The sequence below is a fragment of the Zonotrichia albicollis genome, chromosome 15, assembly GCF_047830755.1.
Source record: "Zonotrichia albicollis isolate bZonAlb1 chromosome 15, bZonAlb1.hap1, whole genome shotgun sequence".
In the NCBI taxonomy this organism is placed as follows: domain Eukaryota; kingdom Metazoa; phylum Chordata; class Aves; order Passeriformes; family Passerellidae; genus Zonotrichia; species Zonotrichia albicollis.
This window is the reverse complement of record NC_133833.1, coordinates 4,049,417-4,066,905: the sequence shown is the minus strand read 5'-3', so window position 1 is coordinate 4,066,905 and position 17,489 is coordinate 4,049,417. Positions and strand designations below refer to the sequence as shown.

The following is a 17,489-nucleotide window of genomic DNA, read 5'->3' as shown; positions in this document are numbered from 1 at the left end:
GTTACAGCCCAAACACCTCAACGCACAAGAAAAGAATTCTTCCAGTGAATGGAAATGCCTGGTCCTACCTCCTTCCAGAGGCAACAGCAGCATGTTCCCATTGCAATTGTCCCTTCCTGAGTGGAGATGCCCAGGGTGCCAGAGAAGAGGGTTTTGTTCACCCCAGGTGTCCCCACAGAGCCAGAACACAAACCTCACCCATTTATCATCATGCCAGCTCAGCCTGACAAGGATTTTTCCCCTGGGGCTTTTAAACTAGAGATGTTATTCAGGTTACAAAAACAATTGCACGTTTTCTGCTCACCACATGCAAATGAAAGGGTCTGAAACCTGCCAGGGCTGTGGCCACAGCTCATCCTCAGGCCAGGGCAAACAGGGATGGAGGGAGAGCTCTGGGAGAGGCACCACGGCCATAAGGGCTCAACTCCCACTGCAGGGCCCTGCAGTTCACAGAAAGCAATTTCCTTTGGCCTCTACATCAGCCATAGATTATTTTCTTCCTCTCATTTTTCCTCCCTTCCCCCCATTCCTTGAGCAGAAGTGTCTGCCTCACTCTGCCCCCCTTGCTATATGGATTAAAGGGGGGGAAAGGACAAACCCAACAATGCTGAGGATCCAGAGCAAATCCTGCAGATCAATGTTGGCTGAAATTTGCAGGAGGCTTGATCTGTTCAGAACTTGATCATCTGGTCTGGCTCCTATTTCTAGGTAATGATCATGGGATGCCGTAAGTTTGCAGCACATACAGAGCAGCTTCCTCACAGAGCAGGATGCACCTTTGCCTCCACAAGTGCTAAAATGTTGCCCTCTTACAGGACTTCACTGGGTTTTTTTAACCCACACAATTTATCCTTAATTATTTCCTTTTGTTCATTTTATAGGTAAATCTTATCTGTGCTCATTGTAAAATTCTCACTGCTAAATTATTTATGCCAAACAATCAAGTGTGGTACCTTTGCAGATGTCAGCAGATAAACAGAAATGCAATGTTGCATGATGGAGCTTAATGCTGTGGAAATGTCGGGGTGCTTATTTTAAAATTCCACTGACCTTTGCTGTCCTATTTTCAACTTTTGCTTATTGCCACAGTAAGGAAACGCTGCAATGAGATCGCGAATTTTTACACGAGGATCCTGGAAGTTCAATATATTTAAGGGAAGTGCATTTCCTCAATGACACCATTGCTGATTTTGTGCTATCAAGAGGCAGCAGAAAGGCACCATTTATACAGACCATGGGCAGTATGAGATACAGCAAAGAGCAAAACAAGCAAAGCCAAACTCCAAGGTTGCCTCAAGAGAAGCACGGGAGCACAATGTCTGTGTGCTGTTGTAACATTAAGATATTAAGGTTTGTGGTTATTTGGGGGGTTCCTCTCTTTCCCTGCTGGCACTCCAGGCTCTGTGGGACCTGTGTAACAAGGCAATAGTGTCTGGGAAATAATGAGCAGGGGAATGCAGTGCTGTTCTTTCATTGCAGTGTTAGGTGCGATGTTGCACACTAAAGCACCGGATCAATACTTCCAGCAGCAACCCGTTCAATACACCTGAATTATTGCTTCATTTTTCTTCTTATTATAGATGAGTTGTGTTATTATTTTCCCCAAATCGATATTTTACAACCTTTTTTATCCGTTTCTCCATAAATTTTGTGATTACTTTAAACTGGGAATTCCGGTACACTAAATAAGATGCAGTATCTGAGAGGTAGTGAATGTACCAACACGATTTTTTACTCCAGACACTGCTTAAAGGCAGATCCTAATCAATAGCTAAGTAGGAAAATTTTTACGTAGGAAAGTTGGAAGCAGCACCACGCTCACAAAATGAAAATCCAGGTTCCTAGAAAATACTGGCTCCGAAAGAAGGCTCTTTTAGAAATCCAGGGAAGGAGAGGCCTGATGGGCACTTTGCGTGGGAAATTTAATTCCAAACAAATATGCTTCTTACTTCCCCTCAGCTAAAGGGCGACCATAATTCACTGAAATTGTTTCTTACAAAGCAGATAATCCTGTGCACCTTAGAGTGATTTAATTAGCTTCCGTAGCTGTCTCCTGCTAAGTGTTTAAAGCATCTGCAAATCAAATCATGTTAACTCATCTGCTGCACCACTTTCTTTGTTCTGTGCATAGGACCTTCCTAATGGCATTAATAGAAGCATGAGTTTCCCTGGAGAGGGGAGTAGCAAAGTGAGTTAATTACATAGTTATTGTAAAATTGTGTACATTATTCCACAGATCACGCTGGGTAAGGATTAAGTTGCTACACAAAAAATAATTTTGGGTGATCCCAAGGACCAAAATGGTACAATTTGAAAGGAAAATGCAGATTCCCACTGGAGCTGGAGGAATTCTGCCAAATTCCTGCACGCAGTCTGCCTGGCCTGGCTGCTCATGGGCTGCAGAGCAGGATCCTGGCTCTTCCCTACCCTTCAGCTGCAATTTCTATCCCCACATTTACTGCAGGATTACAAGATCGAGCAGTAGGAGGTACAGTAATCTCCATTTAATGTTTTATAACACTTTAAAATTTTTAAAAGGAAAAATAAAAAAAATCCCTGGGATTTTCTGCTATAAATTGTATAGATTTCTGCTCAGATCCATTTACTCTAATTAGGCATCATAGACCCCTCAAGAAGAAAGTCCAGCTTTGGACTGGGCATCAATACTACAGTGGAGCAAATAATTTACAACTAATTATTCCCAGTCAGTAACTATCCAAAGAGATATTTTTCTTCAATTATTCTGTTTAATTAAAGAATTTTTCAAACAGTTTTTCTGACTAGCCTTACCCTTATTGATGGATAATTACAGAGCAGATTGTTACAATTTTTAAACTTAAATTCTGCATTTATATGTTCAGCAAAGGCATCACCTCACCTGTGTCTTTGCTGCTTTTCAGTAAAATTTCTTAACAACCAACAGTGAGTTTTGTCCAGGCAAACCCTATGGAAAATTCACTTTCCATAGCACACTCTGAGTTTTTCTCAGATGGGATTGTTTCAGCACACTCACTTGTTCAAACATTCACAGGGAGCAAAACACTACAGGGAAACTGAAGGAAATTCATTGCCAAAACACAAATGAATATTCATGGTCCACAGAAATACCCTTATTTCCCAGCTCTAATCAGCATGAACATCTGTGAGAAAAGTCTAATGGGGGAAATTGGAGAGGAGAGGGGGGTCATTTCCATCCTTTCCCTTAGGCCCCAATTTAAAGAGGGTTCATTTCTCTTTTTAACAGAACTTGCAAGCAATGAGGATGAGCAGTTTTGGTGAGGAGAGGAGGTGCAGGCTTGGCCTTATCTTTGGGAAATCTGAGCTAAATTCTTCATCCTAGAACAAAAGTGCAGATTCTTGTTCTTGTTCCTGGCAAGCCAGACCTGTGCTGGGAGCTCCTCTATCAGTAACACCCAGGGAAAATCCAGTCTCAGGAAAATAGGTGAGGAATGGCTCAGTCTCATCCTTTTAAACAACTGACATGCACAGTTTAATGCAGGATTTAAGGGAGTAAAAAGTACCTCAAAATTAAAAACCTGTAGAAAAAAATATAATTGTTTTCAGCATGATGGCCACTTGAAGACCTGGTTTTTGGAACAGCAATGCCACGGCTATTTCTAGTAGCTGTGCACAACATGCCTGTGAACTTTAGGGAGAATTCTTTTTGGAGTGGTGAAAATAGTCAGAGATCTACATTTGGAAAAAAATATTTCCCCAGCAGAAGTGACCTTTCAATGTGAATTCATGGTCACTTCTGGCAGCAAAATCTTGCCTTTCATTTTTACAAATATAAGCTTGCTGCTGGGACTGCCTGAGCACACAAACTACGTATTTTTGTTCCATGAGTTGTAGCCTTCTACAGAAACTATCCCACTGAAAGCTGGGAATTGGGTATAAGATATGAGAAAAAGAGGAGAACAAAAGAAAAAGGTGACAATAAGTAGATGTATTTCAGTAATTCCAATATTTGGGGTAATAGCTACTTTCCTATACAGCACCTGGCATAAGGGGCGCTGAGGGTGAAATGCTTCTCATCCAGCTTCAGCCAAACAAGTTCTTATTTGAGAAGTTGTTCAGAGCCCATATGCAGGTACAGGACAAAGTTTCCTGACAATTGCCCCACATCTTCACAACATCTGACAGCCCAGGGGGTATCAGACCCAGAGCTCCAAGAGGTTCACTACGTATGTATAAGATATAAGAGGGTTTCATAATGTTGAAAAGGGATAAAACCCACCCTGAAGATGCTGTAATGCTAAAAAGGGACATCAAATTTCACAATTTTTCATAGTTATCCCAATTTTGTTCTGTAATCGTCACAGATTTAAAATGGAAAGTTTAGCACCAATTTCTGTTTTAACAAACATGTATTTTTTCTAGATGGCTGTTACAATATCTTAAATGCTATATGTGTTTTCTGTCCCATGGGGTCCTAAAAAATGCCATATTTAGCTGCTTGTGTGGTGTTTCTCTCTCTGTTTTTTTGGTTGGGTTGTTTTAGATTTGCTGTCTGTGTGTGATTTAGATGGCTTTTATTAACTCTCTGTCTGCTGGGTGTGGGTTTTCCTTTTTTTAACCACCAATGCTGGCACCTGGTGCTATCCAACAGCAGTTGAAGTCCACAACTCTTCAAGCATAGAGGTTAACCACAATTTATGGCAACAGGAAAAAGAAGAAAAATCATATTTGGGAGGGAAGGGAGATGACAGAAGTTAAAGACATTGAGAGATGAAAAAACAGTAGGTATGGCATGCAAATACCTTAGGGCAAACTGTGCAAGACTGCAGCTCTTCATAAGCAACTGCCCAAATGCAGACTCTATTGTGATACTGCCTGGATGGCTCACACTCATCTCCCTAAGGTATAAATTGCCATGAACTCCCTGGTCCTTGGCAGTCCAAGTTTGGTGTGGAATGGAAGAAGTTCCTTCAAAATAGCTGTGCAAAAGCCCAGCCTAATTTACATCATGCTAATATGTTGGTGTTCTAATATATCAAATAACTTCTGTCCTACCTTGTGGAATAAATGTCTGCATACGCTTGGCTTGGCAGGACTAAGGCATGATGGTTTTATACTTCTTAATTAACTGCTCACAACAGACCAGGGGCAAGATCCAATGGCAAAACTCCTTTCAGTGAAGGTTATACAGTTAGATGCAAACCTTAAACAATCAAGCTTGAGATTTTTTTTTAAATGTACAACAAAATGTAGCAGTTTTAGCACCACAATGTTGTCCCTTAGCCACAGCAGCAGCTGGGCAATGACAGTGACCTGCCAGGAGGTCCTGGGGAAGCTCATTGAGATTTCTGGAACTTTTGTGCAGATTGAATCTTCAAGGAAATTCTGCTTTCCCTAAGACATTATCCAGCCATTATCATGAAATAAATGTGGCCCACTGCCACATGTCTCACATAATTTAAAACACCGTGGGTACAGCTCCTTTCTGAGCTGGCTCCTGTGGTGTCACCAGCGCAGCAGCTCTGCAGCCCACAGGGCCTGGCTGCGCTGCAAAGTTTCACACAAAAGTGCTCAAAATAACCTCTAATAAAGGCAGGATGGACACTGTAACCTGTGCCAGGAGGCAACTCTGCAGAGTTTTGGGGCAGCCTGAGAAGCTGCCAGGTTTGAGTTTTGTCACAGTGTGATTAAACTGTTTCCAACATCTCTATCCAGTCACCAGGGCAGACCACATCACTTATGCACTTGATATCTTCATAACTAAGCAGAAGAGTCTGTGTGAGTTCTTGCAAGATAGCAGAAAAGTACAAAGAACTTCACACTCCATGCAATAAATTGCTCTTGCATCCACTGAGATGAAAGGCTACAAGTACAAGATTTTCCTTTTATCTATATATTAACAAAAAAAGCCTGAATCTGTAGACATGGGCTATATTGAGGCACATCTTCTCTGTAGTCACTGCTGTCAGAAGCTCTAACCAGGCTAGATAAGCACTGCTGGCTGTGTAGGGATGCTGGTACAAGCAGAAGGAACGAGGCTGCCCCAGTCCTGCCTCAGGGGAACGATGCTGCACATCCCAGAGCTGGGCACTTGTGAAACAAAATGCCTCAGCAAAATGAGCCCTCACTAACGAGCACCTCAAAGGATTAGGCACATCTTAAGGAGACTCCTTGGCAGGCAGTGCTGTGTGAGAACATTCCTCAGGCAGCTGTGCACTAAATTCAGGCCCTGATGCCCTCTCCAGAGCCAGCGTGGGCACCTCTGAGAGCCCAGCCACAGCTTGGCCACTCTTCAACCACAGCAAACCCTGCCCACCATTCCAGCAGAAACCAAAACATGCTGCACCCCACGAGAAGGGCAGGAAGGGTGACTTAAGTACATGCATTCCCATGAGGAAGCCAGAATTCCCAGTCTATTAATCACGTCAGTGGCAACAAGTAGTTGAGGATTCTGCTTCCTGGAGCAGCAAAGAGACAGGGCCTTGTCCCTCTTCTTAGGGCATAGCATCAAAATAGATTAAGGTGATCAGTTCAGCCTCTACTGCCACTCTAAACTGCCCATTTCTATGGTTTTTGTCTAACCTGGATACCCAGACATTAAAGACAGTGAAGCCCTCTGCAGAAACAAAGTCCAATGCAGACTTTTTAGAAATTCATCTCAGCTCCCTGTTTTACTGGCCATTTGAGGAAAAAAAAAAAAAAAAAAAAAAAGAAAAAAAAAGAGGGAATAATATCTCATCAAGTGACATGAGGATAAAAGGATAATAAAAAAGATTAACAATTTTAGTCTGGAATAAGAGTTTTGAAGCAAAGGTATGAAAATTTAAAGGTATTGGGGTGGGGATAAAGAAAAGAATTTACAAGGCTTATTTTGTGAATCCAGAGGGTTAATTTATCATGAAGTCTGGAATTTAAAAAGCAAAAAATGGTTTATTGGCTCTGAAGGTCAGATAACAATGTTATATCATATTCAATGGGCTAAGGTTCCAAGGGTCTACAGGGTTGCATGACAATTGCAGGAATCTTTATAAAGTCTATTTTATACCTTTATTGTTAATAGCTTTCTAATCCTTTACCACAAATTTATAGTTTAGAAATGGCAACACATCTTAAAGATTAAAGGTATGTGACAAACAGTTCATGTCCTCTAATAATCAAATCACATAGTTTAGATTGGGGGCTTATCAGGCTTTTTCCTACTTCATGGTTTCATAGGTAGAAAATACTTTATATCCCTATTACATGAATGATGAATGGGACCATTGGTTATGGGCTGTTATTTGCTTGGCTGTAGTCAATATGTTTTCTTTGGACAGGGACTTCGGTGATTTATTTCTCTTTTGGCCTTATCACTTATTAACTCAGGGCAGACAGAAACAGCCAAGGTTGTGAATAAGGACTGGTGCCCATTTAGACTTCTAATATCAGAGAAAATATTCTTTTTAATGATCCAGCTACCCTTTGCTGCGTAGAGTCTGATTGCACTTCCCTCTAACTAGAAAATAAAGGTCATATTTCTTGGAGAGTGTATACATAAAATATGCAAAATAATATGTTTCCTTCACAGCCAGCTTTATTCTGACAGTTGCTGTAATTGCTTTCATTTTGAAGCTGTGCTACAGGTATCCTGCACACTCTCAGTGGGTGTTTTTTCCAGGGTGTTATGGTTCTACCAGTGTTTAAGAAATACCAAGGATATGAGGGCTCTGGTATTATTAGCATACAATAGGGATTTTCCAATTTACCTCCACCATCCTCTCCCTGCAATCAATTGGGATTTCTCCCATCTTCCTTTCCAGACTCTGCAAACCAAACCAACCACCCTAATATTGATAATATTCTACCCTGCTAACTCTCCACACTTCACTCTACTGAGCATGTCCTTACAAGCTTCAAAACAAATATTTTAGTAACAACATTAACACCTCAAACCACCACCAAAATAGTAAACACTGAAATAATTTCATCTAGAAAATCTTGTTCCAAAACAATTACAGCCATTATTTTTTCCCCTCTCACCGTTTCCAGGCAGGGCAGGTGACTGACTCAGTTAATGAACTGGAACATTCAAAGGGCCAGGTTCAAGCTCAGCCTCAAACAGAGATTTCCTGAGAGCAGCTCTTGTCCTCAAGGGCAGGTAACACCCAGCTCCCATCACTGATGGGGCCTGGAGGGAGGGGCTGCACCAGCCCCACCCTTGTTTTCCCTGCAGGCTCCCGGACCCAGCAGAGGGGCCACGAGTCCTTCAGGAACTGTGGGAAACACCTCTGGAGCCCCCATGGCTCCACTGGGGAAGGAACACTTGGCACAGTGAGATAAAATCTGCATTAGGATATTTTTTAAATAGTTGTTAGAACTTTTCTTTTTTTTTTTTTTTTGCTTGTTTCCAGAGGAATTAATTAAATTCCGTGGTAAAAGTTTACATTTACAAAGGTTTGTTTTCATTCATCCTCACTTGATTGTGCTGTAGAGAAAGGATTCACCATCTCTCCTCCACAGAGCCTCTCTGAGATGAGGAACAGATTTTCTATGGAGCATCCAAAGCACAGGGTAACCTGCAGCACAGGGCTCTCCTGCTCTTCAGAACAGACAGCTCTTACTTTAAACTTCTTATATTTCTTTGCACTGAAGGATTTCTTTTTCTGTTCTTCTCCAGCACTTTCTGACTATTTAACTTCAAGACATCTGATACTTTTTATTCTGCCACCACTATTAATATTTACTAGTGAAAGGCAGATAAAAACTGCTGTTAAAAACAAATGGCATTCATTTGTTAGCTACCAGATCTCATAGCTGGTCACTCTTCTGAAGAAGTGATGTGCTCTATATTTCATTTCAGCTTAATGATCCTCATATCTTTGAAATTGAAGAATTTTATAAACACATCAGGATTAAACCTGAGACAGCATCAGACATGCTGGATTTTTTCTTTTATTTTTATTGTTCTGTTGATGGTGGCCTTCTCTCCTGATTTATACTAATCAGTTATTTAAGTGCTCATGATTTAATAATAAACACACATGAATGAGGCATTGTAAAACTAATGAGGTTGTGGATTACTGATTTTGAGAATAACTGCCACGAGGTTTTAACATTTCCCAGGAACTAACAGCCACAGAGCTATGGCCAAGGTTAGCTGGTGTAAGGGTCAAACTCCAGTCTGCAAGGATCAAGAAAAGCTCCAGTGGGGCTACAGGAACTTCTTGACAGCCAGTCTGTCTCTTATCACCACTTCTTTTTCCTTCCTTTTTTTTTCTTTTTGTTAATGTTCTTTTCTTTAGTCTACAAACTCCAGAACCCTCCATTCTGGAAACTGATTGTTTCGTTGATTATGTACCTTTTGAACTTTGTTATTGGCGCTTTCTTGAAAAGAGAAAATTTTCTCTTGAAAAGGAAATTTTCTCTTTGAAAAGGAAATCACTGAAATTTACCAGGTTGGAAATTTAGGAGACTCGAGATCAGCTTTTAAATGGTTCCAATTCTGACCAGATCTCTGTACATGACTCCAAGCTCTGCTTCCAAGACCATGGGCTGAAGTTTTAGATGGTAACAGATAGTTTTTATTCTCTTACTCTTGAAGGCATTTGACTTTAAAAAAAAAAAGAAAATAAAACGATTCTCAGAAGACAACTACTCCTGTGCTTCTGTGAATAAAACCATCTAAAATTAAAAATCTGAAAATTAAATCACCCAACAGAGACTTTTGGAAATGCTACCTAAATAATTGGTGATCTACAAGGCCCTTCCCCTTTGTATACAGACTCAAATGTTTTCAGAAGAATTTTCCACGACACCATTTCTTCTTTGTAGCAAGTAGGGGAGTGAAAAGCTCCCTGAGAAGCCCTGTGACATTTCAGAGACGGACGCAGTTTCCCAGAAATTCTGTGAATATCCTGACCTCCACAGCACCAGGATTTCCACATCTCCCTACACACAGTGGCCTAACAGTGTAACACAAACACTGCTCACTCCTGGAAGTGTCCACTCTGTCCTGCTCAGCCTTTGCCACAGTTACCCTGCAGTACAGAGCTCAGCATGGGAGTTATTCCCAGCCCTGTGTGCCACACTCATCCTCCATCCAGCCATTCCCATCAGTTCCAGAGCTCAGCATGGGAGTTATTCCCACCCCTGTGTGCCCACACTCATCCTCCATCCAGCCATTCCCATCAGTTCCAGAACTCAGCATGAGGGTCATTCCCAGCCCTGGGTGCCACACTCATCCTCCATCCAGCCATTCCCATCAGTTCCAGAGCTCAGCATGAGGGTTATTCCCAGCCCTGTGTGCCACACTCATCCTCCATCCAGCCATTCCCATCAGCAGCACTTCCAGAGACACATCCCACCCCAGAGCTCACAACAAACCCCAAAAGGCCCATGGGGGCTTTGCCTGCTCCTCTTGGAGCCCTGTCAGCACACAAAGGGTTCAGCCCACAGCCTCCCTGCAAGCCTAATGCAAATTAAAATGGTCCCTAAATTCCAGCCTGTATCCAAGCATGTCACCTATTGCCAAAAGGAGGAGCAGTGCTTGGGGTACTGCTCAGCCAAGAATCTGAATTAACCCGTGTTGCACACAACCTCAGTGACACAGCTCTGTACTTCTGGCCCCTAGAAAGTCCTTTGCTCTGTTTTGGAAAAAAAAAAAAAAGGCATAAAGTCTTAAACTGAGCAGGTGGTAGAAGACACAGCATAATGCATTTTTATGGACCCTCCATATGTCCTTTCCAATATGCAGTGAGATAAATTCTCATCTCATTTAGAGTTGTGCAACCCCACTCAAATCTTGCAGCTTAGTACCACTGCAAAAGTCATCTGTTAAATTCATGTTGTCCATGGTGTAGCAATTTTTTTTTAAATTAAAAAAACCCAAACAAAATCTCAAAGGCCTATCTGTGCCAACTCTCATTTCTTATGTAAGGCGACCATATATACCCTGAATGACCTTGCCAAACTACCTATGGATTTGTACCTTTAATCTCTTCCTTTATCTCAGTCTCTCCAGTCCTAAAATAATGGTAGTGACACCCATTTGACTCCCAAGTTGTGACACAAAGCCGAATTCATTCAGTGCTCTCCAGTGCCAGAAGAGACTTAGAGATGAGCAGTGCCACAGCATGTCTGGGTATTTCTATGTGTAATATGGATTTTTACTATTATTCCAAAATGAACCCACATTCAAGGTGTGTTCAGATTTCTGTGTTTCTGATAACATTCTCTCAGGAATGTCAAAGCTTAAAATCTAAGAAATAATTGCTCTCTAAGTGCATGCTAATGGCTCGCTCTGCAGATGGAAAATAAAAAACTTATGTTTTCTTGTAAGCACAGTGTGACACTGGTTTATTTCTTTCAGAAATACTCGCAAAACCAAGGATTTTTCTGTATATATGTGACCTTGATTCCTAGATGGCACATGGGCTACTTAGAGATCATGTTACTAAGTTATTTGCAGTTAAAGAGGAAAAAAAGGCTAAAATTAATGGGTCACTGGGTATTTTCTTCTGAGAACTTAACTACTTAACAGTAAGAAAAAAACAGTTTACAGCCAGGTGGCTTGAGGGGATATTTTGTTGAACACTGATTAAAAATAATTTCTTCTAAATGAGACCTGACCACAAAATGGGACCATTAACGAGCAGGGACATTCTCACCAGAAAGGAAACTACGCTTGATCAACTCCTGCACCGCCCACAAACCCCAGGTCTCGTTCTCTCCCTCTCACACACCCTCTCTTTTGCTTCTCCCCCCCTGCTTTTTCTGCTCTCCCCTTTTCTTGTTCCTAATAGCAGGGTAAATAAGCAGCAAGTGATGCTGAAATGTTTTCGGCCAAAAACAGAGGCCAAACTCCTCTGAGAAAACATTTGGCCTCTGTGGTTTTGTAATATGTTCCAGAACACTGAGTTCACTGAAGAACATTGTGAAAAACTCCCATCGGCTGGAGTGATGCTGGGGAATGTTACTGTATCCCAACTTCCAATTGGTCCATTTCCTGCAGGCCTTGTTAAAAAAAAAAAAAAAAAAAAGAAAAGGAAAAAAAAAAAAGAAAAAAAATAGTGCTATGTGGGAGTTAAAACAAGTTCTCATGGGAAAAATGAATGGCAAGAAATTCTAGCTTTAAAAGAAACAGCTAATCTGCTAGTTTGATTGTTCTTCAAAACTTACAATGAACCAATAATCCTAATTAAAACCACTTGGCCTAGTTCTCTAAAGCATCATAGCTTTTTCTATGCTTCGTTTGTACACACCATAGACTATTAGTTTTTTTCTAGTGCTCACTAACAAAGTGCTGACTTTGTTGGGATGGCTGAGCTAATTTCGTGAACTCAGTGTGAAACCTTAGCTAAACAAAATTGTGGTAATTTTCCTTAATTTGTAAAAGTGATTGGAGTGCAAACAAAATTTTCCTCTTGGGTCAATCCTATAATTTTCAATTAACTAAAACTAATCGGCAGGCACGTACTGAACCTGCATTTTGTTTAAAGGGCTGGAAGGCACTTCTGAAGGTCAGGATGCATTAATTGTTTTTATTTTAGTTTCCTTTAGTCCTTTTTAAAAAGCTACATTTAATTCCAGGCTGGGTCTAAAAGGAAAATGCAAATTGTGTGAGGTAGGATTTCAGTCACAACACCTTTTCTGTATCTATTGTAACTCTGTAAGAAACTGCATGAGAGAATGGACTGGATCGCCTTTGATTTTATCGTTATTGTTTAGTATTTCATAACTTCCATTTACTGGATGAAAAATACTGTGTTTTAAACACCAACCAGAAAATGCATACATGGAACACTCTCTACTGGGACGCTTTATTTCCACATTCAGCCATCTGCTTCTGGGCAGACAAGCTAAACTGCCGCCCTCCTTTTCACTGGAAAAGCTAATTAATGATGATCTGAAAAGCAACCCCAAAATGGGTTCGGCCCATTTTTACATTTAAAGTAATCAAAAATTTCTTTGCAAAGTTAAGGGGAGCAGGTTTGCCCTTTTTTTTCCCTTCCATATCTACACCTGCCATTTCACCAGCCCCAGGGGCAGCCACCCCAGTGGGGTGACAACAGGCAGGAGAGCACAACCTCCTGCAAGGGAAAGGATTCACCTCAAACAGCCCAAAGCTCTGGGCAACACCCTCCTGTCATGGTTCACACCATCAATTTGTACCAGCCATCAATTTGACCTTTGCTATTCCTTTTGTTCCAACACATACAAAACTCCAATTAATTTTTTGATATGATGTGTTATTGTCCGATATTGGATTTCCCACGCATTGCTGAAATCATAATGCTCCCAAATAAACACACACATCTTCCACAAGTGCTGGCTGCTCAGCCAGCAGGGCAATATGTGAGAATTTTAAGAGTCAGTTTAAAGAAATCCAGTGAATAATCTCATCTGGGGGAGAGGGTATTTGAAAAAGACAAGAAAGAATATAAGGCACCTTTGTTCAACTTGCTTAGTGCTAACAAAATTCAAATGAGAGTTTCCTGCCCAGCTGGAGCACAGAATTCTCTACTCTGCCTCAAGTCCCTGTGTGTACACTGAGAGTTGGAGCAACGTGTGAGTCCAGTGGAACTCAGAATGCCTCAGTCACAAGTATTTATGATATATCCTAAAGTTCCAGGGGCAATTGAGGATGAGGAAATGATTTGTACTGGGTTGTGCTGAAGCACAGGTCAGGCAAACAGCTCCAGCACAGTCCTTTCTGTAGATGTGAACAATGACAAGTGCATTAAAAGCACATCAAAACCAGGGCAAAGCTGCTGATTCCTGTAGCACACACCCTCAGAGGAACCAATGACACACATCTTTTTTTAAAAAGTTAGGCTGCTGCTTGATTTCTTTCCCAGACCATTCTTATAACTACTGCGAATGGTTTGACACTGACAGCACCAGCAATGTTCAAGAGTTTTTTGTTAGTTTTTTTGAGGCCAAATCACTGAACTTAGTGGTCTCCAGTGTGGGAGACCACCCCAAAGCACACTGCAAGCTGCTGTGTCTGCAGCCCTGACTGGGCTGAGAGCTACTTGGGCTCCCTGGAAGCCAGAGACAAGTGAGTTATGGTGAGATGGGCTGGCAAACAGGCTTGGAACCCTTGCAACACCTGCTGGACAGCATGAGATGGAGAAGTTTAGCAGGATTCTTCTCAAGGCAGGTTTGTGTGCCTGGCCCCTTGTGCTTGCACTCTTTCTTTGTTTGGTATGTACTGGAGTATCTGTTTCCCTCCTTCCTCTCCCCTCCTGGGTAAAGAGATGTCCCATTGTGAGGACAAACAAGCAAACAGAAGTCCCACACTGGTGTGCTTTCAGATTCATCCCTACAGCCCCCCAGCTCTGACTCCAGCCTCAACTGGTACCTTCAGTGATGTCCTCAGCCAAAATAACACAGCACAGCTTTTAATGACAAGAGCAGAAGCCCTAGCAAGGGTGATATATTGCCTGCCCTATTTTTCCCCCTTACATTTAAAGCATCCATACCTGTGTAAATGAATCTTCCAGGCGTTCCCTTGCAAAACTGCTTAGACTTGTAGGACAATGTGACTTCTACAACCCCTGGGATGTGTCGGGGAGGCGTCTGTACACGGATGGCATGTGGAGTAATCAGCTAGAGAAAACATTGGGGAGGGAGAAGAAAGAGAAAACAAGCACTGTTAGATGCTGAACACTCCTTTAATAACACTTTCCTCTCAGATCACAGTAAATAAGCTTTGAAACATGTAATTAACCTGTCAGTGTTTGAATACAATCTTGATGTAACCCACACAAAAGGCAGTGACCACAATATTTACAGGCATTCTTGTAACAGCATTATTCCTGTTTTCATACATGGCAGGCACTTGCTTCCTAGTACAAGCATCAGCCCTGGTGTAATGCAATAACTCCAGCCTACAGCAGCAGGACACTTTGCTCAGATGAATTCTGGGGTCATGACAGTGTCCAACAAATCAGATCCATAAATGACACATGGTTACACGTGTGAACATGGCACAGCACAAGTCCAAGGTTTTAAATACTCCAGTCCCCAGCTGACATCTGTGCACTGGCAGAGCACCCTGTGCTACTGTTTTAATTTTCTCTTCATTTTGTGGAGGTGTAACTGATTCCTGTAGAAATGCAAATCTTGGCTTCCAAAGGATGCTGGATCTTTCCTTCAAAATTATGAGAGCACTCAAAAATGATGTACCAAAGAAAACCATCTAACCATCACTTCCAGTCTGCCTTCACTGCAATGACTGACACACTTCTGAGGGGGCTTCTTCAGGTGTGGATTTACACAGAAATCAATAAATAAACTTGACTTTCTTTTTATAGGGGCAGGGGATTCTGATGCTCTTGGCACAAAAGTTGAGGTGGGTCAGGGCTGCACTTTCCAGGCTCTAGACTATTTTTGATTTTTCAGGATTCTGGGCTGGATTTAAAATGTGGTCCCTCAAATGAGTAGCACAGCTATATAGGAGTTCATTAATTCAGAGCAAGATTAACTCAAATCTCTGCTGCTCTCAGAAGCTACAGCATTGTCTTCCCCATCACCAAAATGTCCTCTTCTCACTCATTGCGCTCCCTTGGAAAAAGCAGTAAAAAGAGGTTCAGAGAAAAGATGGCAGGACTGTGTCCAACAATCAAGATACAGCTCTGGCACATGGATAATCCTTCTCTGCACATTAATGCCCCTCCAGAGAGGCAAATAAAACCAAGACCATAACCTGGCTTGACAGGTTATGAGCAAAGTGTGAGCACCCCTTGCAGTCAACTGCTCTATGCTCTTGGTCAAATCATGTCCTGGATTAAGGAATAAATTTCAATAGATTTTTTTTTTATAAAAAGCTTATTTTGTTCTTATTTTTACTAGGAACCAAATGTTTCAGCACTGTAGTAAGGCCCTACCAAAAAAACCCCAGACTTTGATCCAGTTCTTTGTTTAGGGCATGGGACTAAAAAAGAGCACAGAAGGAGAGCAATATCTGTCTGAGAGCCATCTGTGCTACAGAGGGAAATGGCACACACAGTAGGGAGCTCTCCATATTTAAAATAAGAAAATTAATATTAAATCAAGTTGAACGTTCAAACCAAAACTACCAGCATCAAATGCTCCAAAAGTTATTCAGATCCACAGAAGTCAGAAGCCACATGTCATTTCAGAAATTATCATGTAGGGGTTGATGTCTTCTTGTTCGGGAGCTCCAAAAGTATGTTTGCAGGCTCTGCTTTGGAATCATGTGGTTTAGAAACTCACTTACTTTTTAAAAGAAACCTGCCTTTTTTCCTAAATTGCTCACTTTACCAATTTGGGAAAAAACCTAAAAATTAAAACAAAAACCAAAACCAAACCCCAAACTTCCACAGAATGCTTTTACTTAAACTGAGTTGTCTTGCAGTTGAGCTGACCAAAGCCTAAAAGTCCAGGCCAATTCTCTCCATGCCCTAAAAAGCCAGCAGAGGCAGAAGGCAGTGCCAAGCAGCAATTGATTTCTAGTGCTTCAGACACCTCTCACATTGGGATGAGCCATCCCTGGAAGCTCTGACCCTTCCCCACTGAACCAACATGACAAGCTTAGACCATTTGCTCAACTGTAAGCAGCCAAACATAACTGAGACAAATCCCATCCTCGAGTGGTTCTGGTTAACTGGATGGGCTGGCAAGATGAGAAAAAATTTTTGGGAAAAAATATTTGTAAAAACAGCAAAGGATTTTAGTAGTAAAGGTTAACACGCTCATCTTACTACACCAGCATGAGCCTTGCATCCCTCACCCCCATTCTGGCATGAGCTATACAGGCAGCTTCTGGTTGTATCTTTGAATTTCCCAGCATTTACTGGTCTGTCACCACTTTAATGTTCTTTAAACATAATTTGTGGCATTTTCCAATACTCATCTTCCCTGGTTCCCAAGAAACGTCTGACCTATTTATGGTCCATTGTTACAGAGAGCTGGGGAGAGTTAAGCAAGTTTCCTGGTTTGTTCTCCACAAACAGTTTGGTTTTCCTTTGTGCTCTGAAGTAAATAAGTTTAACTGTGTTTAAAACCACAAATATACAATAATGTCGCCCACACATTCCCAAAGGGTGAACATTATGTCTGAAGTCCTATGGTTTAGGACACTCAGGATGCATTTTATTCCTCTTTTCCCTACAACTAAAGCTTGGGAGGTATACCAGGAGAATACATGTTCCTTTTCCTTTTGCTTTTTCTCCATGACATCTGTCATTGACTACTGGCAGGGATTTGGTGCTGGGCCTTTGTCAGCCCTCAGGTCTCCTGCACACAGAGGGAACTGGGCAGCTTGGTTACACACCAGGAGTTCCCTAGATTGCTGTCATAGCAGGAGATTGGCTTTAAGGGACAAAAAATGTTGAAACCTCCCACCTTGGGTCTCAGATTCTGGTTCCACAGCTCTGCCAGGATCTGCTATGGACTGGGAGCAGCTCTCCAAATTATCCTGACTCTGATTTGCAATCCAAGTGACCCAGATGGTGCTGTACATCTCTGGGCAGTCCAAGCCCCCCCACAGATCTGCCCCTGCCTTCCATAACTCCAGGATTATGGGA

At 41.8% G+C, this 17,489-nt stretch overlaps 1 protein-coding gene across 9 annotated transcripts in view; it reads right to left on the bottom strand.

Annotated features, from left to right (window-relative positions):
- Positions 1 to 17,489, bottom strand: part of EBF1 (EBF transcription factor 1) — a 265,144-nt gene that overhangs the window by 45,221 nt on the left and 202,434 nt on the right. For all 9 annotated transcript variants that reach the window (XM_074552027.1, XM_074552028.1, XM_074552029.1 and 6 more), the window contains exon 10: positions 14,421 to 14,547. In XM_074552027.1, coding sequence (XP_074408128.1) covers positions 14,421 to 14,547 — 127 coding nt within the window. The remainder of the gene's footprint in view (positions 1 to 14,420; positions 14,548 to 17,489) is intronic.